We start from the raw sequence: 26,254 nt of genomic DNA on the forward strand, positions 1-26,254 counted from the left end.
GGACAAGGACACAAATGGACATTTAAACACCAATGTTTATAGCAGCATTATTAACAATTACCAAGAGATGGAAACAGCCAAAATGTCCATCAACAGACAGTTGGCTAAACAAACTGTGACATTTACATAAGATGGAATAGTATGCAACTGTAAGACAGAAAAAAGTTATGAAGTATGTAACAACATGAATGGACCTTAAGGACATTATGCTGAGTGTGATTAGCCAGAAACAAAAGGACAAATACTGTATGGTGTTACTGATATGAACTGACATTAGTGAATAAACTTAGAATATTTCCTTGGTAACAGAAACCATCAGGAGACAGAAATAGGGTAAGATATTGGGTAATTGGAGCTGAAGGGATGCAGATTGTGCAACAGGACTGAATATAAAAACTCAGAAATGGACAGCACAATATTACCTAACTGTAATACAATTATGTTGAAACACTGAATGAAGCTGCATATGAGAATGATAGAGGGAGGAGGGCTGGGGCATAAATGAAATCACAAAGAAAGATAGACGATAAAGATTGAGATGGTGTCATCTAGGAATGCCTAGAGTGTATAATGATAGTGACTAAATGTACAAATTTAAAAAATGTTTTTGCATAAGGAAGAACAAAAGAATGTCATTACTGCAGTATGCTGAAAATAGATGGTACTTAATATTTTAAAATTTCAACTAATGTGTGAGACTAAAGCAAAAAATGTTTATTTGGTACAAATCTATACTTTGACTAGTGCATCTCCTAATATAACTTATGTAGATAGTTGATTGAACAACTTAAGTACATGGAACTTTGTATAGGATATGAGATTTTGTTGGTTTGTCCAGGTGATGCCCTGATGAATCCCAGAGTGATTTGATTAGTGAGTGGAAAAGTATTTACAAAGTCCCCTTCAGGGAATGGTGAGAACGGGGGAAAACTCAACTTCCCCAAGTTGAATTCTTGATATTCTCACAAGCAGTGTGGACAACCAAAGCTATAGGCTGAACCCCCAGTCTTGGGGTTTGTTCATCTGAAACTTAACCCCACAGGGGATAGGTCAAGCCTACTTAAAATTAAGCCTAAGAGTCACCCCCAAGAGAACCTCTTTTGTTGCTCAGATGTGGCCTCTCTCTCCAGCCAGCACAGCAAGCAGAGTCACCACCCTCCCCCTGTCTACGTGGGACATGACTACCAGGGGTGTTGATCTTCCTGGCAGCATGGGACAGAAATCCCAGAATGAGCTGAGATTCAGCATCAAGGGATTGAGAAAAATTCTAGAATGTGCTGAGATCCAGCATCAAGGGATTGAGAAAACCTTCTCGACCAAAAGGGGAAAGAGTGAAATGAGACAAAGTGTCAATGGCTGAGAGATTCCAAACAGAGTCGAGAGGTTATCCTGGAGGTTATTCTTACGCATTAAGTAGATATCACCTTGTTATCCAAGACGTAATGGAGAGGCTGGAGGGAACTGCCTGAAAATGTAGAGCTGTGTTCCAGTAGCCATGTTTCTTGATGATGATTGTATAATGATGTAGCTTTCACAATGTGACTGTGTGATTGTGAAAACCTTGTGTCTGATGCTCCTTTTATCTACCTTGTCAACAGATGAGAGGAACATATGGAATAAAAATAAATAATAGGGGGAATAAATGTTAAAATAGATTTAGTTTGAAATGCTAGTGATCAATGAAAGGGATAGTAAGGGGTATGGCATGTAAAATTTTTTTTTCCTGTTTGTTATATTTTTCTGTTGTCTTTTTATTTCTTTTTCTGAATTGATGCTAATCTTCTGGGAAATGATCATGTTGATGAATATGCAACTATGTGATGATATTGTGAATTGCTGAGTGTATGTGTTGGGAATGTTTGTGTTTCTTGTAATTTTTTTTAATTAATAAAAAATTTTAAAAATTATATTAGACTTTATTTACCTTATCATTTCATTATTCATTTTTAAACCTTCCCAGAATTAAAACAATTTATCAGTCATTTATTTTAGAAGTAGAATGTGAATCCTAGAATATTGGTTTTAAATTTTATTAAAGTATTTGTTTGAAAAAAAATAACTACTCTATAACCAATCTTTATTTGTTATCCTAGAACAAAAATTGAATAATGTGCTATTTATATTACATCTGATAGATGCCTAGGTATTGCTTTGATCATTGTAGAGAGCTTTTAATGATGATAGAAATGTTACTTTATGCATTTCATTTTCTAAAACCTCTATATGTAACTTAAATTCATCATACTTAAAGTTTTCTTTCCAGGAGATGGATGGAGCTTGTAGTCTGAGCTGCAGAGGTTTTTCAGGTGTTGAAAATTTCTGGCATTGGATTTTAACCTGAGATTGGAAGCATCTAAGACATATCCAGCTTGGGGCTGAATTTAGCCTTTTTTGGCTCATGTCTTCTGTCTACTTACTACTCAAATTTGCTGCTTGGAGTTGGAATCCTATGCTCTTCAGACTACTTGCCTCTGTTTCCTGACCCTCAACACTCAGACTGCTGTTTGAATGTTGAAAGCTTCCTTGTCCACCCATCTAATTCCTATGTACTTATCTCTGATGTCCTTCAAATGGTTTCTCAAACTCTTTGACACCTGCTTTTCCCAAATTTTGTCCCAGTATAGTACTCTAACCAGTATAACTGTCTCTGGACTTTATCAGACACCTGTTCTGCTTTGATAACCATTTTCTAAGTACTTCTAAGTATTTCTAAAATTTCCTCCTACTTTTCTTCAAGCATTTCTTGACTTTTTAATCCAATGCTGCCTACACTTTTAGTGATACCATATCTAAAGAAGAATATTGTACTCTAATATTGTTCCTTATCAGATATGTGATTTGCAAATATTTCCTACCATTTTGTGGATGTCTTTATACTTGATAGGTTCCTTTAAAGCATAGAAGTTTTAAATTTTGATGAGATCCACTTGTTTTAACTTTTGTGTCTTGTATTTTTTGTGTCATATTTAAAGAAAACATTACCTAATCGAAGGTAATGAAGATTTACTTCTACATTTTCTTCTAAGACTTTTTTGATTTTACTTCTTACATTAAGGGTTCTCTATTTTGAATTAATTTTTACAGATGCTGTGAGATAGGAATCTAACTTCACTCTTTTGTGTTAGATATTTTTCTGTTATACTATTTTAATTCCTTTGGCTTTTGTTTCTTTTTGTTTATTTTTTTACTGTATTTCTTGAGTGATTTTCTTAGTGACCGTTTTAGGGATTACAGTTAACCTCTTAATTTATAACAATCTAGTTCAGATTAACGTGAACTTAATTTCTATAGTATAGAAAGACTTAGCTCCTATATAATTCCATTCCTCCTCCACACCAGTGTTAATATTATCTTACAAATTAGATCTTTATAAATTATACACCAATCAGCACAGTTTTATGATTATTGTTTTCTGGAGTTGCCTTTTACATCAATAGGAAAAAAAAGTGTTACCAAAAAAATATATTTATTCTGTGTCGTATATTTACCTATATAGTTACCTTTAATCATGTGACTGAGTTACTATCTAGTGTCCTTCATCTCAGCCTGAAAGACTCCTTTTAATATATCTTATAGGACAGGTATATAAACAATGAACTATCTCAATTTTTGTTTATCTTGGAAGGTCTTAATTTCTCTTTCATTTTTTAATGCAATTTATTGAGATATTCACATACCAGGTAATCATCCAAAGTATACAATCATTGGTTCATGGTATCATCATAGTTGTGCATTCATCACCACAATATTTGAATATTTTTGTTACTCAAAAAAAAATACATATAAGAATAAAAATAAAAGTGTGGAAGAACACCCCAAATATCCCATACCCCTTATCCCCCCATTATTTATTTATTTTTGTCCTTTTTTTTTTATTCATCTATCCATACACTGGATAAAGTGAGTGTTATCCACACAGATTTCACACTTACCTGATCATTCTATAAAAGCTATATAGTTATAAAGTTGTCTTCAAGAATCAAGGTTACTGGAATACAGTTCAACCATTTCAAGTATTTTCTTTTAGCTATTTGAATACACTAAAAACTGAAAAGGGATATCTATATAATGCATAAGAATAACCTTCAGAATGACCTCTCTATTTGAAATCTCTCAATCACTGAAACTGTACTTTGTTTCATTTTTCTTCCTCCTTTTGGTCAAGAAGACTTTTTCAATCCCATGATGCCAGGGCCAGGCTCATCCCCAGGAATCATGACCCATATTGCCAGAGAGATTTACACCCCTGGGAGTCATGCCCCATATAGGGGGTAGGGCAGAGAGTTTACCTGCAGATCTGGCTTCAAGAGAGAGTACACATCTAAGCAACAAAAGAGGTTCTCTGGGGGTGACTCTTAGGTGTCATTATTATGTAGGCTTAGCTTCTCCTTTGAGCAAATAAATTTCATAAGGGAAAGCCCCAAGATTGAGAGCTTGACCTATTAAATTGGTCGTCCCCAATGCTTGCAAGAATATCAGGCATTCCCCAGGTGGGTAAGTTTAATATTTCCATGTTTTTTCCCCAGTGCCTCAAGGGGACTTTGCAAGTACTTGCTTTATTCTGCCAAAATTACTTTGGGATGTATTGGGGCAGCACACTAACCTGTACAAGCCAAAAAGATCTCACGCCCTATTTAAGATCCCATGTAATTATGGTGTTTGATCTTAAACTGGCCATATAAATTAAATTAATGTGCTATCCAAAATACAAATTTTACACCAAATAAGCATCTCTTCCATTGGTCTCACATAGAAGTTGAAGTTTTAAAACACAATATCGTCTTTTACCCTTTAGTCTGATTTATTTTAGTCCTAACCATATCTGCTTCATCCATATCTGTAACTGAGGTCTGAACTTTTTTCAGATTTTTAAACTGTCTCTAGCTCTGAAGGCACAGGTGTCACACAGATACCCAAAGTTCTAGGGACTGACCATGTTGTGAAAAAGAGCTCAGCATCTCAGAATTTAGAAATAGGTTTCTAAAACTCAGGAATAGATGTGACTGCTATAAGAACTTATGATCTAGGAACCTTTACAATAAGCCTTCCCTTATAACCTGTTATCTTGGAATCAATTCTCAGAATTTGCACATCATAGTTAGTCCATATTAATGAAGTGTTACAATGTTCTTCTTTTTGCTTCTAGCCTGTTTCATTCAACATATTGCCTCATGGTCCATTTACCTAATTGGATGCTTCACAACTTCATTCTTTCTTGCAGCCACTTGACATTCTATTGTATCTATACACTACACTTCAACCTTCTGCTCATCAGTCAGTGTACCCTTAGGCCACCTCCATCCATTGCAAATCATGAATACTACCACCATAAATACAGGTGTGCAAATGTTTATTTGTTCTTCCCTGCTTTCAGTTCTTCCAAGTCTATACCTAATAACAGGGTTGCAGGATCATATAGTAATCCTAAACTTAGCCTTCTTTGGAACACCGCATACGCATATGGGCTGCACCATTCTACTTCCCTACCAAAAGTGGATAGGGAATAGTACAACCCTCTCTCCACATTTTCTGAAGCACTTTTATCTTTCTGTTTATTTTTTAAGCAGTTTTATTCACATACTATAAAATGTATATTAAGTAAACAGTCATTGGTTCCCGGTTATGCACTCATCACCTCAATCTGTATGAGGACATTTCCATTTGTTCTGCAAAGAAAGAAAAAAAGGAAGAAGAAGAAGAAAATGAAGAATAAAAAATAAAGAAAAATTAATATTTTTTAAAGAAAGGATAAATAGCAACACCAACATGGGGAATCCCATACCTTCCCTTATATCCCATCCTATTGACATTTAGCTTTAGTATATTTCCTTTGTTACATTTACTGGGAGCATATTACATTGTTACTGTTCACTATAGACTCTAGTTTGCATTAATTGTATTTTTTCCATATACAGTCCCATCAACACCTTGCAATGTTGACATTATTCATTTGTTCTCCCTCATATAAAAGCATTCTTATATTTGTATATTTAATCCCACTCTAGGTTTCACTAAGGTATACAGTCCTAGTATTTATCTTCTATCTTTCCTTCTGATGTCATACATGCCCCTTGCCTTCTTCTTTCAACCAAACTCATGCTCATCTTTGTTCAACGCACTTAGAATATTGTGTTTCAATCAGATAGTATTGTGCTTGTATATCCAGAGCTTGTGTTTAGAAGTCCGAATTCTATAATTAATTCTGCAGTTGGAGCTTCATTGAGCTACCTTCCTTGCTCCTAATAGAGGCTTCTTCATTTTCCCTCAGGGAAACAACTCCAAGATAGCCTGCCATGCCAGTGGATGAGGGGTGCCAGCCTTCATGACTTGGGAGACTTACAGTTCTTGGGATTTGCCATTCCACCCATTCCAGACTGGTATACAGTGTATCTCCAGTCACAGAAGTCCCCTAAACAGTTGTTCCAGATAGTTCCTGGCTATTTACAAGCTGTGGTAGAGGCCTACCTAAATTCCACAACTCGCTGTGTGGCAATCTTACCTCCCTCCACCTCTCCTTCATTTTTTAAAAATATTTTTATTGCAATATCTTCACACATATGCAGTCCATGCAAAATATACAAAATGGCTCAGAATATTGTCACATAGTTGTGTATTCATCACCATGATCATTTTAGAACATTTGTATCACTCCAGTAAAGAAATAAAACGAAAAAACTCATATATCCCATACTCCTTAAGCCTCCCTCTCATTGACCCCTAGTATTTCAATCTACCCAATTTTTTTACCTCTTCCTCCCATTATTTTTTTCTCCACATTTGTTTACTCATCTGTCCATACCCTGATAAAAGGAGCATTAGACACAAGGTTTTCACAATCACACGGTCACACTGGAAAAGCTATATAGTTACACAATCATCTTCAGGAATCAAGGCTACTGGGGTCATGTTTCTTGAAGATGAATGTAATGATATAGCTCTCACAGTGTGACTATGTGATTGTGAAAACTTTGTGTCTGATACTCCTTTTATCTATGGTATGGACAGATGAGTAAAAAGTATGGATTAAATATAAATAAATAATAGGGGGAACAAATGTGAAAACAAATTGAGTAGATCAAAATACTAGTGATCAATGAAAGGGTGTGGTAAGGAGTATAGAAAAAAAGTAGAGGGAACAATATATATTGTATTAAAATATATTGGGTAGATGGAAAAACTAGTGGTCAATGAGAGGGAAGGGGTATGGTATGTATGAGTTTTTTCTTTTTATTTTTCTGGAGTGATGCAAATGTTCTAAAAAATGATCATGGTGATGAATAAACTACTATGTGATGATATTGTGAATCATTGATTGTATACCATGTATGGAATGTTTGTATGTTAAGAATGTTCATGTTTGTATGTTGTTTTGTTTGTCAGTTAAAAAAAAAAAAGAATCAAGGCTACTGGAATACAGTTCAACAGTTTTAAGTACTTCCATCTAGCCACTCCAATATACCATAAACTAAAAAGGGATGTCTATATAATACATAACAGTAATCTCCAAAATAACCTCTTGACTCTATTTGAAATCTCTCAGCCACTGAAAATTTATTTTGTCTCATTTCTCTCTTCCCCTTTTTGGTCAAGAAGGCTTTCTCAATCCCATAATGCTGGGTCCTGGCTCATCTCCAGGAGTCCTGTCCCTTGTTGCCAGGAAAACTTGCACCCCTGGAGTCATGTCCTGTGTAGGGGAAAGGGCAGTAAGTTCACCTGCCCAGCTGGCTTAGAGAAAGAGGCCACATCTGGGCAACAAAAGAGGTTTTCTGGGGATGAGTCTTAGGTATAATTATAAGTACGCTTAGATTCTCCTTTGCAGAAATAATTTTCATAGGGGAGAGCCCCAAGATCAAGGGCTCAGTCTATTGAATTGGTTGTTCCCACTGCTTGTGAGACTATCAGGAATTCCCCAGATGGAGAAGTTTAATATATCCTTCTTTCTTCCCAATCCCCAAAGGGACTCTGCAAGTAATTTTTTTATTCTCTAGCCAAATTACTCTGGGATATATTGGCACATCACACTAACCTGTACAAACCAACAAGATCTCACACGCTATTCAAGATTCCATGTGATTATGATGTTCAAATACTGACCATACAAGCTAACTTAGATAATGTGCTACCCAGAATATAAATTTTGCACCAAATGAACATCTCTTCCTTTGGTCTCACACCGAAGTTGAAGTTTTAAAATTTAAACCATATCATACTATACTCTGTATTCTGATTTACCTTAGCCCTGTCCAGATCAGCTCCTTTCATATCTCTAGTCAATGTCTGATCACTTTTTCAACTTTTTGAACAGTTGCTTATGGGCTTAGGCTGACTTTCAATAGCTTCACAGCTCTAACTCTGAGACTCGGGTGTCATACAAATACCCGAAGTTTCAGGGAGTGACCAGGTATACACAAATAGCTCATTATCTCAGAGTTTAGAAATAACAGTTGCAACTTCAAAATAGATGTGACTTCTATAAAAACTTACAATCTAGGACCTTTTACAATAGGCCCCATCCTGGTAACCCATGCTGTTGACTCAGTTCTCCAAGTTCGCATATTATAATTAGCCCACATTGAGTGAGGCATGATAGTATTTGTCTTTTGTTTCTGACATTTCATTCAACATACTGCCTCAAGGTTCATTTACCTAGCTGCATACCTCACAACTTCATTCCTTCTTGTAGCCGCTCAGTAGTATACACCCAAGTTCCCCCTCCCATTCCTCATTGTATCTTTAGGCCAACTCCATCTATTGTGGATCTCAAACACTGCAGCCGTAAACCCCAATGTACAAATGTCCACTTGTGTCCCCACTCTCAGTTTTTTCCAGGTATATACCTAGCAACAGGGTTATAGGATCATATAGCACCCCTAGCCTCCTGTGGAACAACCACACTGCCCTCCCAAGGGGCTGCACCTCTCAGCTTCCCTACCAACAGTGAATAGAAAGTTCTCTTTCTCCACATTTTCTCTAGCACTTGTTTCTCTCTGTTCATTTTAAAAGTTTTATTTACATCATACCATCCAACTGAAGTAAAGAAATTTTTTACATAACCATGACTTCACCACCAAACTCTATATGAAGACATTTCCTTTTCTGCAAAGAATCTCATACCCGCTTTGGTATGATGCCTCTGTTATATTTAGTGGAAGCATATCACAATGTAACTGTTGGGCAGGCCACAGTGGCTCAGCAGGCAAGAATGCTTGCCTGCGATGCCAGAGGACCTGGGTTCGATTCCCAGTGCCTGCCCATGTGAAAAAACAAACAAACAAACAATGTAACTGTTGACTATAGACAACGCATTGATTATATTTTTCCTGTATACCATTCCATTTTCAACACATTGCAATGTTGATGTTCATTTATTCTCCCTCATGCAAAAACATTCTTATACTTGTACATTTAATCACAATCACTATCCACTCTAGGCATTCCTAAGTTATATTATCAAAGTTTGAATCCTCTATCTTTCCTTCTGGTGTGATATGTACCCCCAGCCTTCTCCCTCAACCATATTCACGTTCAGCTTCATTCAGTGTACTTATTATTGTGCTACCGTCAGAGAGTATTGTGCTATTCATTTCTGAATTTTTACAATCATTCGTCTTGTACATTCTGTACTCTTTCAGCATCAACTCCCCAATCTCACCCTCTTTCTATCTCCTTATAACCTGTGTCCCTAACTGTAACTCTGAAAGTTTGCTCATTAGTGTTAGTTCATATTAGTGAGACTGTATAGTTAGTAGTTGTTGTTTTGTTTCTGGCTAATTTCACTCAGCATCATGTCTTCAAGGTTCATCCACATTGTTACATGCTTCATGACTTTATTCTGTCTTACAGCTGTGTAATATTCCATTGTACATATATACCACAGCTTATGTAGCCACACATCCATTGATAGACATTTGGGCTGTTTACAACTCTTAGCAATTGCAAATAATGTTGCTATAAGCATAGGTGTGCAAATGTCCTTTTGTGTCTGTCCCTTCAGTTCCTCTGAATATATACCTAGTAATGGGATTGCTGGATCATATGGCAGTTCTATACTTAGCTTCCTGTGAAAATGCCAAACTGCCTTCCAGAGCAGTTGTACCATTTCACATTCCCAACAGTGGATGTGCGCCTCTTTTTCCACATCCTCTCCATACTTGAAATTTTGTTTTCTTTTTTGATAATGGCCATTCTATTGGGTGTGTCATTGTGGTTTTGATTTGCATTTCCCTAATAGCCAGTGAAGCTGAGCATCTTTACATATGTTTTTGAGCCATTTCTATTTCATCTTCAAAAAAGTATCTGTTTTGCCCATTTTTAAAACTTTTTTAAGCAAAGAAATAAAAAAAGCAATACTTTTCAAAGCATTCTTCAACAAGTAGTTGCAGGACAGATCCCAGAGTTTATCATGGGCTACCATACTCTCATCTCAGATTTTTCCTTCTAGCTGCTCCAGAATATTGGAGGCTAGAAGGAATACTTTTTTTTTATCATCACAATCAACTTTTTTTTCTTTTTTGTGAAAAATAGCATATATACAAAAAAGCTATAAATTTCAAAGCATGGCACCACAATTAGTTGTAGAACAGATTTCAGAGTTTGGCATGGGTTGCGATTCCACAATTTGACGTTTTTACTCCTAGCTACTCTAAGATCCTGGAGACTAAAAGAAATATCAATTTAATGATTCAGCAATCATATTCGTTTGTTAAATGCTACCTTCTCTGTATAATTACATCATCACCTTTGATCTTTCTATCCCACTCTTTAGGGGTATTTGGGCTATGGCCATTCTAACTTTTTCATGCTGGAAGGACTGTCAGTAATATGGGGTGGGGAGATGGAACTATCTGATGTTTTGGAGAGGCTGGGCCCTCTATATTTTAAGACTTATCTGGTCCAGGGACCCATCTGGAGGTTGTAGATTTCTGGAAAGCTACCCTAGTGTGTGGAACCTTTGTAGAATCTTATATATTGCCCTAGGTGTTCTTAAGGATTGGCCAGAATGGTTTTGGTTGGGGGTTGGCAAGTTATGATAGGTAGCAATGTCTAACTGAAGCTTGCTTAAGAGCAACCTCCAGAGTAGCCTCTCGACTCTATTTGAATTCTCTCAGCTACTGATATTTATTAGTTACACTTCTTTTCCCCCTTTTGGTCAGGATGGCATTGTTGATCCCATGGTGCCAGGGCCAGACTCATCCCTAGGAATGATCTCCCATGTCTTCCAGGAGTCTTTCACCTCTGGATATCATGTCCCATATAGCAGGGAGGTTTTTTGCCCATTTTTAAATTGGGTTATTTGTCTTTTTGTTGTTGAGTTGTAGAATCACTTTATGTATTCTGTATATTAAACCTTAATCTGATATGTGGTTTCCCAATATTTTCTCCCATTGCCTATGCTGCCTTTTGCTTTCCTGATACTGTCCGTTGATGCACAAACATGTTTAATTTCTAGGAGATCACATTCATCTATTCTTTTTCCATTGCTTGTGCTTTGGGTATAAGATCTAGGAAACTACCTCCTATCACAAGATTTCTAAGATATTTTGCTACATTTTCTTCTAATGTTTAGGTCTTTGATCCATTTTGGTAGTGTGTTATATATGAATCCTCTTTCATTCTTTTTTCTGTGGATATCCACTTCTCCAAACACCCTTTATTGAAGACGATGCTCTGTCCCCGTTGAGTTGGCTTGACTGCCTTATAAAAGATCAATTGTCTGTAGATGAGAGGCTCTATATCTGAACATTATTCTATTCCATTGGTCAGTATATCTATCTATATGTCAGTACCATGCTGTTTTGTTTTGTTTTACAATGCTGTTTTGACCACATAGCTTTGTATTATGCTTTAAAGTCAAGTAGTGTGAGACCTCCCACTTTATTTTTCTTCTAAAGATATTTTTAGCTATTCAGGGCACTGTGCCCTTCCAAATAAATTTGGTTATTGGTTTTTCTATTTCTTCACAGTAAGTTGTTGGAATTTTAATTGGTATTACATTGAATCTATAAGTCAATTTGGGTAGAATTGACATCTTAACTATATTTTGTCTTCCTATCCATGAGCATGTTATGCCTTTCCATTTATTTAGGACTTCCATGATTTCTTTTAGAAATTTCTTGTAGTTTTTCTGTGTATAAGTCTTTGTGTCCTTAATTAAATTTATTCTTATATATTTGATTCTTTTGGTTGTTATTATACATGGAATTTTTTCTTGATTTCCTCCTCAGACTGCTCAATACCAGTGTATAGAAACACTACTGATTTTGGAGTGTTGATCTGATATCTTGGCACTTTGTTATTCTCATTTATTAGCTCTAGAAGCTTCTGTAGATTTTTTTGGATTTTCAACATATAGTATCATATCATTTGCAAACAGTGAGAGTTTTATTTCTTCCCTTCCAATTTGGAAGCCTTTTATTTCTTTTTCTTGTTTAGTTGTTCTGGTTAGAATTTCCAGCACGGTGTCGAATGACATGGTAACAGTGAGCATCCTGGGCTTGTTCCTAATCTTATAGGGGGAGCTTGCAGTCTTTGCCTGGTAACAATGATGTTAGCTGTGAGGTTTTCATACATTCCCTTTATCATGTTGAGAAGGCTGCCTTCTTTTCTTATCCTTTGAAATGTTTTTACCAAGAAAGGATGTTGAATTTTGTCAAATGCCTTTTCTGCATCAACGTGCTTTGACTTATTGATATGATATATTACATTAATTGATTTCCTTGTGTTGAACCAGCCTTGTGTACCTGGAATAAATCCCACTTGGTCATGCTGTATAATTATTTTAATGTGCTGCTGGGTCTGATTTGCAATTATTTTGTGGAGGATTTTTGCATCTATGTTCTTTAAAGAGATTGGTCTGTAATTTTCTTATAGTATCTTTGTTTGACTTTGGTATTAGGATGATGTTGGCTTCATAGAATCAGTTAAGTAGTTTTCCCTGCTATTCAATTCTTTTGAAGGGTTTGAGCAGGATTGGTACTAATTCTTTCTTGAATGCTTGGTAGAATTCACATATGATGCCATCTTGTCCTGGACTTTTCTTTTTGGGGAGCTTTTTAATGACTGAGTCAGTCTCTTTACTTGTGTTTTGTTTGTTGAGGTTGTCTATTTCTTCTCAAGTCAATGTTGGTTGTTCATGCTTTTCTAGGAAGTTGTCCATTTCATCTACACTGTCTAGTTTACTAGCCTATAGTTGCTCATGGAATCCGCTCATTACCTTTTTTATTTCTGTGGAGTCAGTGGTTATGTTCCCTCTTCCATTTCTGTTTTTATTGTTTTGCATCCTCCCTCTTTTTTTTTTTGTCAGCCTAACTAATGATACATCGATTTTATTGATTTTCTCAAAGAACCCACATCTTATTTTGTTGATTTTCTCTCTTATTTATTTCTGCTCTGATCTTTGTTATTTCTTTTGTTCGCTTGGGCCTAGTTTGTTGTTCTTTCTCTTGTTCTTCCAGGTGAACAGTTAATTCCTCAAATTTTGTTTTTTCTTCTTTTTTAATATAGACATTTAGGGCAATAAATTTCCCTCTTAGCACTGCCTTTGGTGTCCCATAAATTTTAATATGTTCTATTTTCATTTTCATTTGCCTCGAAATATTTACTTATTATTGATTTCTCTTGTAATTTCTTCCTTGACTCACTGGTTGTTTATAAGTGTGTTGTTTGTGAATTTTCTGGCCCTCTGCCTGTTGTTATTGATTTCCAACTTCATTCCATTTTGATCCAAGAAAGTGTTTTGTATGATTTCACATCTTTTTAAATTTATTGAGACTTGCTTTGTGACCTGGCATATAGTCTGTCCTTGAGAATGATTCATTAGCACTTTAGAAAAATGTGTAACCTGCTGTTAGTGGGTGTAATGTTCTGTAAATGTCTGTTAAGTCTAGTTCATTTATTGTATTATTCAAATTTTCTGTTTCTTTATTGATCCTCCCTTCTAGATATTCTATCCATTGATGTGAGTGGGGAATTGAAGTCTCCAACTATTATGAGTTTTGAGTTCTTCTTCAGAACTTTTTCAAAGTAGGTCTGTTTTATGGTGACTCTCCTGAGGCCTTCTTTGCCTCCAGTAGTTTTTTATTTTGGTTTCATTGCTAAATGAGTTGTTCAGATATACTAGGTTCAAAGTTCTCTTCCCTTTAATATTTAAAAAATATTATGTAGCTATCATCTTGTGTCCAATGTTGCTATTGAGATATTTCATACCAATCTACTTTTTACTCCTTTATAAGTTACCTGCCTTTTCTTACTCCTTTATAAGCTACCTGCCTTTTCTCTTTGAAAGCTTTATTCGTTTTTCTTTGTCTCAGATGACATTAAATATCTCTATAAAGTTTCTTATATGAAGGACTCACTCTCAGGTATATGTAAATGCCTCCTCAAATTTTGCACCCCGTGCACCTCACTTACCTCACCCTGCTATTCCTGTTTTGTATTCTGTATGTCCTTTCAATCTAAGGCCTTTTATCTTTAATTTTTGGATATTTATCACCATTTATTTCTTTAGATATTTTCTTCCCTCTATTTCTTTTTCTGGGTCTCCTGAACTTTGGTGATGGTACTTCTACTTTTCATATCTCCTAGCGTTTCTTCTATATCTTTAATTCTTATGCTTTTTTTCTGCCTTCTGAGATAATTCCTCAGTCTGATCTTCTAATTCATGAACTTTGTTATTTATTCCATTTATTTTTTTAAATGTTTCAGCTATTATGCTTTTTCATCTTTAATGTTTTCATTTTCATGTGACTCTTGCTTCATATTAATGTCATCTTCTGTATCCTCCATGGATTTCTATGCTGTTATAGTTCAGGCAATTGCTTCCAGTTTCTGTAATTCTTGGGAAATAGTGAACTTCTTGAGGTTTTGTGGAGGAAATTCAAGGATAGATTTTAAAGGCTCTCGCCCTAACCTGTCTTCCCTTGGCTTTAACTGACCTTGCTGTACTCCATTCTAAGCTGCCACCAACCCTTCACACCAGTTCACTAAAGCCTTTGGCCTCTCCAGGGGTTTCTTAAGTTTGTTTGTTTGTTTTTTTGTATGCTGTATGGTGGGATCACATTTCATTATTTTTCCATGTGAGTATCCCATTATTGCAGCACCATTTGTTGAATTTTTGTTTGTTTATTTTGCTTGCTTGTTTGTTTTTTGGGGAAGTGCATGGACCAGGACTCGAACCCGGGTCTCTCGCATGGCAGGTGAGAATTCTACCACTGAACTACCTGTACCCACCATGGTTTTGTTTTTTTAAAAAAATAGTTCCTCAGATTCATCCCACTCTCCCCCTTTATTAATTTGGCTTCCCAGAATTAATTTGTCAGGCTACAGAGGAGCTGGCCCATTGCTTAACTTTAAGATTCTCCACAATTTGACCTCAACATCCTAGAGGCTTTATAAAAATTATCTCTAATCCTTACAATTCTGAAAGCGAATTGTTATTATCATTTTAGAGAGGACGTAATTGAGTCTCAGTAAAGTTAAGTGATTTGTCCAAAGTCACATAGCTAGGAGTGGTAGAATTGGAATTTGCAAACATCTCTCTTACCCCAAAGTCTGTGCTTTTGATTAACCATTAATCCCACCTGATTTATACATAAATGTGGAGCTGCTTTATTTTATCCAAGATGCTATCAAAATATGTTTCTGAAAACACTGATGTGTTCTATATGCTGGACCATTGGATTTCACCCTCAAAAATGGTAGTTTTTTCCCAATTGGCAGAAAAACAAAATTGTTAGTAGATAGAACATTCTCAGTTTCATTGATTTTTGTCCACAAACTTTTATTAAATATTTGGTAACTGATGTTATTTTTGTGTTAGAAAGTTAATTATTAAAGTAGAAAATGAATTTTGAGTAGCCCCTCTCAATTGGAAATCAAGAAAATATTATCAATTAGCATTTTTTCCTGCTAATGGGGAAAAAAAGACTGTCATTAATATCTTGTAGTGTATAAATATTTGGATAATAATCATTCCTGCTAGTAAAATGAGTTTGTATAAATATGTGAATATTGAATTGAATTCACCAGTGTTTAATAAATGTGAATTACTAATGTATTTCTTCTTCTTACATATTTGCCCTAATTATAAGGGTACAGTTTTCAAAATGTAAATTTTATTTTTTTAGTAGTTAACACATGCATATGATAAAAAAATTCAAAAGTTACAGAAGGATATAAAGTAGAAGAGTAAATTCACCTCTATCCTCTATTCCCTAGCCATCAGATTCTCTCCCCCTCCAGTAACCACTATCAGTTTCTTGTATATTCTTCTATAAATATGCTAGACATATTCTAATGAACGTGGTTTTTTTTTTTAAGGAAAAAAATTTTTATTCTTTCCTTGTAAAAATATTATGCCACCAAACTTTTTGAATTATCAGTAACAGCACCAGGAATTGCTCTGGTTCCTTACATAACCTTATCCACTGAAAGTAAAAATAAAGTGAGTTGTCAAAATTATTTAAAATGTAAAATATATATGGAGAAGAGAGAACCCACTGGACTCCTAAATACTTATCACCTATATTGAAAGAATATTTTTAAATGTTGTTAAAAGCAGTTAGTAATTTTGCGGACTTTCAGAACCTCTTTCATTAGGTGAAATGAAAAGACTTGTGTTCAGCAACAACTGCAGCAGCCCTGGAGTCCTGCAGTTCATTATGTTAATCTAACTGGGAACCACTTACACACAGAATTTCTCATTCCTCCTTCTAGTACTGGAAAGTAAGTTGTCAAATGACAAACTGAGCTTACACTTTCCCTAAAACTTTGGTTGGTATCTAGGTAAGAAACATGTCTAACAGTAGATTTTTAAAGCCATGATTTCATGAATATCAGTTTTTTTAATTACTTGTAATTCCTCATGCGGGGCTAATATGGTCATTTTGATTTGGTTCTTAGACATAGAATAGTGCATCCATTATATTAATTCTTTAGATGTACCTCAGTAACCTAGCATATTAAAGAATTTAGTTTCATTAGCATTTTTGATAAAGCATGAATATTATGCATACTGATTATATTTCCATTTACGAATCTAATTTTTGCCCTGACTTCACGAAAATCTTTTTTTCTTAGTTCCACTTGCCTCTCCTGATGCATCAGCAGAACCTCAAACCAATTATATAGAACGCATCTCTTTTATACATCAATATGATGCCAGGAAAACTAGTGAGCCCATCCGGGGAAAGGTGAGACAGTATTTGGAATTAATTATTTAGTGCTTTAGGGATGGATAGAATATAGCAGAAATTTAAGTCTTCTCAAGTCGTAATCATTTTCCAGAAAGTTTGATTAAAAAAACTGAATACCAAAAACATGGTCATAGGCAGAATCTCATCTTCTGTATCCTAGTCACATACCACAGTACAAATGGCAAATGTCATAATGTTGAATTACAGTCTTTGAAATTTGGTTTACTTACTGAAATCATTCACTTACAGGAATATCAAAGCAGTTTGATAAACTTTTTGCTGTGTTTAATGTGTGTGTGTGTGTGTGTGTATGTGTGGAGGGGATCATACAAGGTTTATAAAGCCAAACAGAAATGTAATAGTCGATTGCTGGAGGTTTTCCAACTACAGATGTTTGTTTTCATATTTCACTATAACTAAGGTTCTTGTTGGAACAAGCAGACAGTTGAGATGCAATAATAAATCCTTAGGTCTTTAAACTATAGTTTTTATTGTATCCATAGCAACCTCTGGAGCAAGAAATGAAATTTGATATTAATAGTCTTACACAATCCAAGTGATAGAAAAGTTGAAAAAGGAAGATAATAAGATGCTTTTTCTTTGACTTTTTGCTATTTCCTTCCTGTTTGTTTGCTGCTGCACCCTATTTCATAATTTGTTTAAAAGGTTCACCAATAAGTTTATGCTGCTGTCTTTAGTTTTGGACTAAGGTGACAGCCAAGGAAGAAACAGAGAAATAAGTGCTGCATTGCCAGCACTTGAGCTAGTGCATGAACTCAGTTTACAGCTGCATCTTCCAACAGCTTGTGTTTCCCTGGTTAACATAAACTTTGTTTTCCTTTCCAGCGACATGGAGCTTTTGTGCAGGCACAGATAAAACCGGGAGTAGGCCAATAATTCCTAAGGGAACAGAGGTATTATGGAATGCTCCAGGGTTATGCTCATCAGAACAGTCGAAAAAAACAGAGAAAGGAAACTCAGCGTAAAGCAGAATGATCTCACCCGGTCTCTGCCGACAAAATTCCCAAGAGCTGTTAGAGACTAAAGCTCACTTATCAGAAACAGACGTCAGGGAAGCGGCCAAGGCATGCCCCAGCAGTCCTGAAAGAAAGGAGAAAATTTCAGGTGTCTTTCAAGCACCTACAGTAGACATTCTTCTCTCCAGGCACAAGCTTCTAAGTCCACCAATAAAAAATAAGGATAAATCAGGATAATTTACCTTCTTCAAATAAAAACATAATTTCTGGAACCAGGGTTTTAATTTTGGCTCCACTGCAAATGAGCTGTGCAACCTTGGGTAAGTTACTTAACCTCTCTAGGCCTCAGTTTCTGCATCTGTAAAATTAGGATAATAGTGACTTCATAAAGTTGTTAAACAGTGCACATAGATCACTCAGGATAATGCCTGCCACTTCATGACTACTCAATAAACTATCTATATAATCACGTCATCACTATTGCTATAAATAAAATTTCAATTTAAGGACAATGTTCTTCTATAACATTAAATTTGTCTCCTATTCTGAAATTTTTAACTCCTTTATATACAATTAAGAGTATGAAAAACTAAGAAAATTGAGTCAAAGACATTTGGGTACCTAGAATATTAGGCTATTTCCTAAACTGTTTATTATTTTATTAGGTAATTTCTAGCACTAACTCAACCTTTGCTCTTTAAATAAGTTTGGTATGAATTAATTTTATCAGCTCTTCTATTTGGTGCATTTGGGGTGCCACGATATTTCTAGTATAAGCTATGTTATGTTGCACACTGGTGGAAGGAAGGAGAGTATTCCTCTGTTGCAAAAAAGTATTTCCATGGGAATGTATCAGTTTACTATTACCTGTAATATTGGTTACAGTACAGCTATATCTCCATTTCTTTATCTCTGAACAAATTTTAACATAATACAAAAGAATGAGAACGTCTTTACTATGTATTTGTATACTGGAGACTTCCAGTTCTTACAACATGGTGAATTAAGGCTAAAAATGATCCCCTTTCATTAGAAACACCTGGAAATACTGAGTAACCATAACAACTAGGGATGGGAGGGTAGTTCAATAGTAGAATTCTCGCCTGCCATGCGGGAGATCCAGGTTCAATTCCTGGCCCATGCACTTCCCAAACAAACAAAGATACCAACAAAAACAAAAAAACAAAATTCAACAAATGGTGCTACAGTAACAGGATACTCACATGAAATGTGACCCCACCACACAGCATACAAAAAAACAACAACAAACAAATGAATAGCAAGCTCACAAAGGGAAAGCCTCATGTTCCAAAATAAAGAACATACATATATATGTATCAATATATATCTTAGAGATCTTTCCATTCCAATATATGTAGACTGTCTCATTATTATTATTTTTTGCATGGGCAGGCTGTCTCGTTTTTAATAGCTACATAGTCTTCCGTAGTATAGTAGTTCTATAATTTTGCACAGTACAAATACAGGCTTTGGTGCATATGGAAATGGAAGGGGACCCTTAATAGATCTGGAAAGCGGTCTTAAAGAAAGGTTATGGACTAGAGATGGAACCTATGTCCTTCAAAATGGAGAACTGGAATTGAAACCCTGCAAACTACTAAAACTCATGAATGGTGGCTGGCCTTTCAGTGCAGAGTAGACTAAGCACTCCACTCATTTAACAAAGCAGACATCAGTACAGTTTGTTTCTACCTAGAGCTATAGATAGTGAATAAACTCTTTGTGAGAAAGTAAAATCTCAAGTTTGTGCCACATGCCAGTTTGGAATGTGAATTTATATGTAGGGTTTCTTGCATAATACCAAAATAACATAAAAATTAATTCTACTAGTGATACTGCTGGGGTGCCCAACAGAAGCAAATGCAAACCCCTCTAGACAGATATTTACACAATACAAAGATAAAACAATCCTTGCTGAAAATAAGGTTACAAACAAAAATTACAAATCACGCAAAGAAGAAAACCAACCTGAGCAAGAGTCTGCAGTACAACAAAGAGAATGATTAAAACCTAACAACTGCAGATATAGTAGAATTCAGTAGACCCTTTCAATTGGAAGATTCTTGTCTTTCTTCTCTGGAAAATTTTATGATGTTGATTTTTCTGTTATTTCTTCTCCATCTGAAACAGCTGTTTGCTGAATGTTGAAACACTTGGATCTATCTTCCATGTCTCTTAACCTTTCTATAATAATTCTTCTCAAGTACTATAAGAATTCATTGACTTTAACTTTCTAATGACTAATCTGCCTTTTAGCCATGTCCATTGTTTTGTAGTCTATCAGTAAGCTTTTTAAACTTTTGAGGATTATGTTATTAATTTTCAAGCTTTTTCACCATGTAAGACTCTTCCTATATTATGTATATGATAGCCTCTCTTAACCCAGTTATGCATAAAGTTTTCTGTTTACTCTCTAACTCTGTTGGATCTGATGCCTCACTTTCTTGGTATTGTACTTTTTCCTCAAATGTTTGGCAATTCTTGGTAGTATACTCTTCTTTAATTATGATATCCCTAGGTCCCTACTACTATAAGGTGTTTCTCTTTACTGTGAGAGAGGGTTGGGGCACATAGTCAGGAGGATGCAAGGATGATTGGCTCCTTGATCCTCCTGTGGATCAGTAGCAGATGATAGGAAATACATCATCTAGATGACATATCTCCCACCCTGAGCTGTGCACAGAATTGGGGTCCAAATTTACATTCATAAGTTGCTCACAAAACCCAAACCAAGAAAGTGACTGAAAACCTGTTTCAGACCAGGTAAATCTGAAGAGCCCTGGTAAAGGCAAATATGAAACTACTCCATAGTAAAACTTTACAAACCTGAATACATGAGCCACCATGGAAAGAAATACCAAAGATAAGAAGGGAAAAAGAATTACAAGGAGGTATGAAGACAAACTTAGGAAAGGGAATTAGCAGAATTCATACCATAAGCATTACAGATAATAGAGTAAACAGATTATAATGTAAGCATATTTAAAACTATTTAAGACATAAAAGAATAAAAACTATACAGATAGGCCAGAACACCATAGAACTAATAATATATTTTGGAGGGGAAACTATAGTGATTCTAGAGATAAAAAAATAAATTGTTCTTAGAAACTCAATTCGGTAAACTAAATATAAAAGAAAAGAAATAAATTGGAAGATGGGGCTGAAGAAATCACCCAGAGTGCAATGCAAAAGATTAAAATATACAAAAATATTCAAAAGAAAAGGTACAGAGCATAGAATGTTACTCAGAGCTCCAGAAAGAGATACTAGAGGGTATATGAAAGAAATTTGAAATTTTAAAAATGGCTATGATAGAAATTCCTACTTGCTCTTCAATAGCCGATCTCCCAATCTTCTTCAGCAATAGAGCCCTATTTTTTAGCTTGGAATTTAAGCAAAATAAAGACAGTTTTTTCCCCACTTTCCTATGCAGCTGGGTTGGGCATATGACTGCGTTCTGGAATGTAACCAAATAACTTGTGTAACCTCCAAAAGTGTCCTAATAGAGAGGAGATAGGCCCTTTTTCTACACTTTTCCTTCCTGGTAGCTGGAATGTAGATATAATGGTTTAAGTTTGAGTAGCTACCTTGCTGAGAATGATAGAACAATAAAATAGAAGGGTCCTTGAGCTCCTGATGTATAAGAAGAGAAATACTGGGATGGCCTAATTTATATAAAAAAGAGATAAACTCCTTTATATTATATGAGCCACTATGATTTGGGGATTTTAAGATTACTTGCAGCAGAGTCCTAACTTATAGAATGATTGCCAATTTTCTAGGATGGAAGAAATATGTAAGTCTTTAATTTGAAGGAATAAGCTGAATTTTGAGTTAGAGAAATGAAATTAAATTCACACATAAACATTTAATGTGAAACCACAGAACAAAAAAAAAAATGTAAAGAGAAAAAGCCTTAAAATCAAACATTTCCTGGTACCTGCCCATGCAAAAAAAAAAAAAAATGGAAATCAGAGAGGGCAGTGCAACAGTGGCTCATTTCAGAATTCTCTCCTGCCATGCAAGCAAATCAGAGAGAAAAGAGATTCTTAACTATAAAGAAAAGGCGATCATAATGGCAGCAGAATTCTCATCTGCAACAATAGATGTGAAAAGATAACGACAGAATATTTTGAAAAAACAGAAGGCAATAATGGTAAACTTAGAATTCTGTGCTTAACTAAGCTATAATTCAAGAATGAAGGACATTTTCAGACATGCAGATTAACAATAATAACAAACACTTAAAAAACATAACTGTACAATGCACTGTCCTAAGTGCTTTATCTATTTTAACTCAATTCCCACAACAACCTTAGGTAGAGACCATTAATATCACCACTTTAGAGATGGTGAAACTAAGATACAGGAAGATTAAGTAATTTCCCTGAGGCCACACAGTAATTCAGTGTTTGAGCGCAGGCATTCTGCTGTAAACACCATGGTTTTAAACATCATGGTTGTAACCCCTATACTAAACTGTCTGCCTGACTAATAGAATTAGCTACTCAGAGCTCTCACTGAGATAACTACTAAAAGATGCAATTTTAAAAGATTGATGTTGAGCAGCACAGGAAACGTATGATAGAAGCAGCCAAGCAAAGTAAATAAACCAGTAAATCATACTGACTAGCCTATGTATTAACTACAAGAAGACATGTTTTTTTCTTCAAATGAAATGATCATGATAGATAACAGGGGATTTTTTTCTTTGTAATGTTTTCATTTGGCAAAAAAACCCTACTTGACTATGTTCATTCCCCAGAAATTTTGGTAATTTTCCTGGTGTGTGAAATCCCAAACTCTGAAAACCATGTTTGCTCTATTGTGCAAGAGGGCTTTTTTGTTGTTGTTTTTTTTAAAGCAAACTTTGCAAGATGTATTAATTATGTCTCTTACAAAAAAAAACAGTATATTTATTGGCAATAAGATATTGTGTTGGGTATTTAAATTCATGCTGTATTTAAAGAGGATAGGCTGGAAGAAACCATTAGTTAAAATTGCTTTTCTCCTAGCAAAAGGCATGCCATAAATCAGAATGTAAAAAAGGAGAAAAACTTTCTACTACAGAAATTCATTGCCAACTAAATAGCAAGGCTATTTAGTTAATTAACTAAATATTTAACTAATATTTTAGTTAAGGCTAAAATATTAAATGTAGCAATAACAGGCAATTTCCAGATTAAGGTCTTCTGTAAAAACAATTTCAGTTTTGTTTGTTTGTTTCTGGTTTTGTTTTTGTTTCCTTATGGTAGCAGCAGTACCAACTATTTATGTGCTTCTAATTGTTTATGTGCTTCATTATGTTGGGAGTTAGAAGTAGTGAGTAGGTATTTTTAAAAGTCATGCTGTAAAGTCACAATTCCCTTGAAAGACCCTTCCATAGTTTTAGGTACAGTAACACTGAAAAATAGCTAGAAGAACAAAAGGAAAATTCCTATCAGATATATGCTTCTCTGCAGAGTTGCTTTAGCTTGTAAGTTGCCAGAATGCAATATACTAGAAATGGAGCAGCTTTTAAAAAGGGAATTTATTAAGCTGCAAGTTTACTGTTCTAAGGTCGTGAAAATGTACAAATTAAAGCATCCAGAGAGAAAGATGCCTTAACGCCAAAGAAAGGGCCATTGAAGTTCAGGGTTTCCCTCTCAGCTGTAAGGGCACCTGATATCTGCTAGCTTTCTCTCCTCATTTCCTAAGGCTTCCCTGGGGGCATTTTCCTTCTGCATATCCAGAGGTCTCTGACTTTGTGGACTCTGCCAGCACTGAGCTTTTTCCAAAATGGTTCCCTGTTAAAGGGCTACAGTAAGCAACCCCACCCCGAATGGATGGAGACACATTTCCAGGGAAATCATCTAATAAAAAGTTATCACCCATAATTGGGTGGGTCACATCTCCATGGAAGCAATCAGAAAAATCCCACCTAGCAATATTGAATGAGGATTAAAGAACATGGCTTTTCTGGGGTACATGACAGTTTCAAACTAGCACAAGAGTTTCTTCCTTTTTTTTTTAAATACAATTTTATTGAGATATATTCACACAGCATACAAACAATTAAAAGTGTACAATCACTGGTTCACATTGTCATTGCATAGTTATGCATATGGCCATATCATCAAATTTAGAACATTTTTATTGCTCCAGAAAAGAAATAAAAATGAAAAAGAAAACCCTAATCCTCGCATGCTCTTTATCCCCTATATTATTGACCCATAGTATTGGTGTGGTACATTTGTTAAAATATTACTGTTGATTATAGTCCATAGTTTGGAATAGATACATTTTCCCCATATGCCCCTCTAATAACTCCTTCAAATAGTGTTATACATCTACTCTAGTTCAAGAAAAACGTTTTATATTTGTACATTTAATAGCATTGTCTACCACAAGATTCACTGTGTTTTCCATTCCCATGTGTACTGGTTTGAAAGGATGTATGTACCCTAGAAAAGACATGTTTTAATCAAAATCCTATTTCATAAAGGTAGAATAATCCCTATTCAATACTGTATGTTTGAAACTGTAATCAGATCATCTCCCTGGAGATGTAATTTAATCATGAGTGGTTGTTAAACTGGATTAGGTGACGACATGTCTCCACTCATCCTGATAAGTATCTGGAATCCTATAAAAGAGGAAATATTTTGGAGAATGAAGGAGATTCGGAGAGAGCAGAGAATGCTGCCGTACCACGAAGCAGAGAGTCCATGAGCCAGAGACCTTTAGAGATGAAGAAGGAAAATGCATCCTGGGGATCTTCATGTAACCGGAAGCCAGGAGAGAAAGCTAGCAGATGATACCTTGTTCTCCATGTGCCCTTCCAGCTGGGAGAGAAGCCCTGACTGTGTTCACCATGTGCCTTCTCACTTCAGAGAGAAACCCTTCATCAGCCTTCTTGAACCAAGGTATCTTTCCCTGGATGGATGCCTTTGAATGGACATTTCTATAGACTTGTTTTAATTGGAATATTTTCTCAGCCTTAGAACTGTAAACTAGCAACTTATTAAATTCCCCCTTTTAAAAGCCATTCCATTTCTGGTATATTGCATTCTCACAGCTAGCAAACTAGAACACCGTGTTCTAACCTCCAGCTTGCCTCTAGTGACATACATGACTCTAAATTTCCCCATTCTACCACGCTCACAGACCACTCGGCACTATTATTTATTCTCACAATAACGTGCTACCATCACCTCTGTCTATTTCCAAACGTTTAAGTTCACCCTAGTTAAAAATCCTGCACACATTTAAGCACGTGCTCCCCATTCTTTAGCCTCATTCTATACTCTGCCAACCTATATTCTATATTTCATGTCTATGAGTTTATATATTATAATTTGCTCATATCAGTGAAGTCATTAAATATTTGTCCTTTTGTGTCTGACATTTAATTTAACATAATGTCTTCAAGTTCCACACATGTTGTTGCATGGATCAGGACTTCCTTCCTTCTTACTGCTCAGTAATATTCTGTCATATGTATATATCACATTTTGTTTTTCTGTTCATCTGTTGATGGACACTTGGGTTGTTTCCATCTTTTGGCAATTGTAAATAATGCCACTATGAACATGGGTGTGCAAATGTCTGTTTGTGTCCCTGCTTTCAGATCTTCCAGGTATATCCCAAGTAGCAGGATTGCCAGGTTGTAAGGCAGTTAGCTTACTGACAAATCACCAAACCATCCTCCACATTGGCTGTACCATTTTGCATTCCCATAGTAAATAAGTGTTTCAATTTCTCCACATCCTTTCCCACACATGTAGTTGCCTTTTTGTTTAACAGCAGCCGTTCTAGTAAGTGTAAGATAATAACCTATTATGGTTTTGATTTGCATTTTCCTAATAGCTAGTAAAGGTGAGTGTTCTTATCATGTCTCTCTCCTCTTTGGAGAAACATCTGTTCATGTCCTTTGCCCATTTTAATTGGGTTATTTGTCTTTTTATTGTTAAGTTGTAGGATTTCCTTGTAATAATGCATATCAAATCTTTATGAGATACGTGGGTTCCAATTATTTTCTCCCATTGAGTCGTTTGCCTTCTCACCCTTTTGACAAAGTCC

The 26,254-nt window shown here is 35.5% G+C and overlaps 1 protein-coding gene across 2 annotated transcripts in view; it reads left to right on the forward strand.

Moving 5' to 3' along the window:
* Positions 1-18,441, forward strand: part of CIMIP6 (ciliary microtubule inner protein 6) — a 60,600-nt gene extending 42,159 nt beyond the window's left edge. For both annotated transcript variants that reach the window (XR_013164262.1, XM_077134235.1), the window contains 2 exons: positions 17,077-17,189; positions 18,039-18,441. Coding sequence is in view for 1 of the 2 variants with exons in the window: in XM_077134235.1 (XP_076990350.1) it covers positions 17,077-17,189; positions 18,039-18,089 (164 nt within the window). In the remaining variant the exon portion in view is untranslated. The remainder of the gene's footprint in view (positions 1-17,076; positions 17,190-18,038) is intronic.
* Positions 18,442-26,254: the final 7,813 nt, after the last annotated feature.

Source organism: Tamandua tetradactyla, chromosome 17, assembly GCF_023851605.1.
Source record: "Tamandua tetradactyla isolate mTamTet1 chromosome 17, mTamTet1.pri, whole genome shotgun sequence".
NCBI classification, from domain to species: domain Eukaryota; kingdom Metazoa; phylum Chordata; class Mammalia; order Pilosa; family Myrmecophagidae; genus Tamandua; species Tamandua tetradactyla.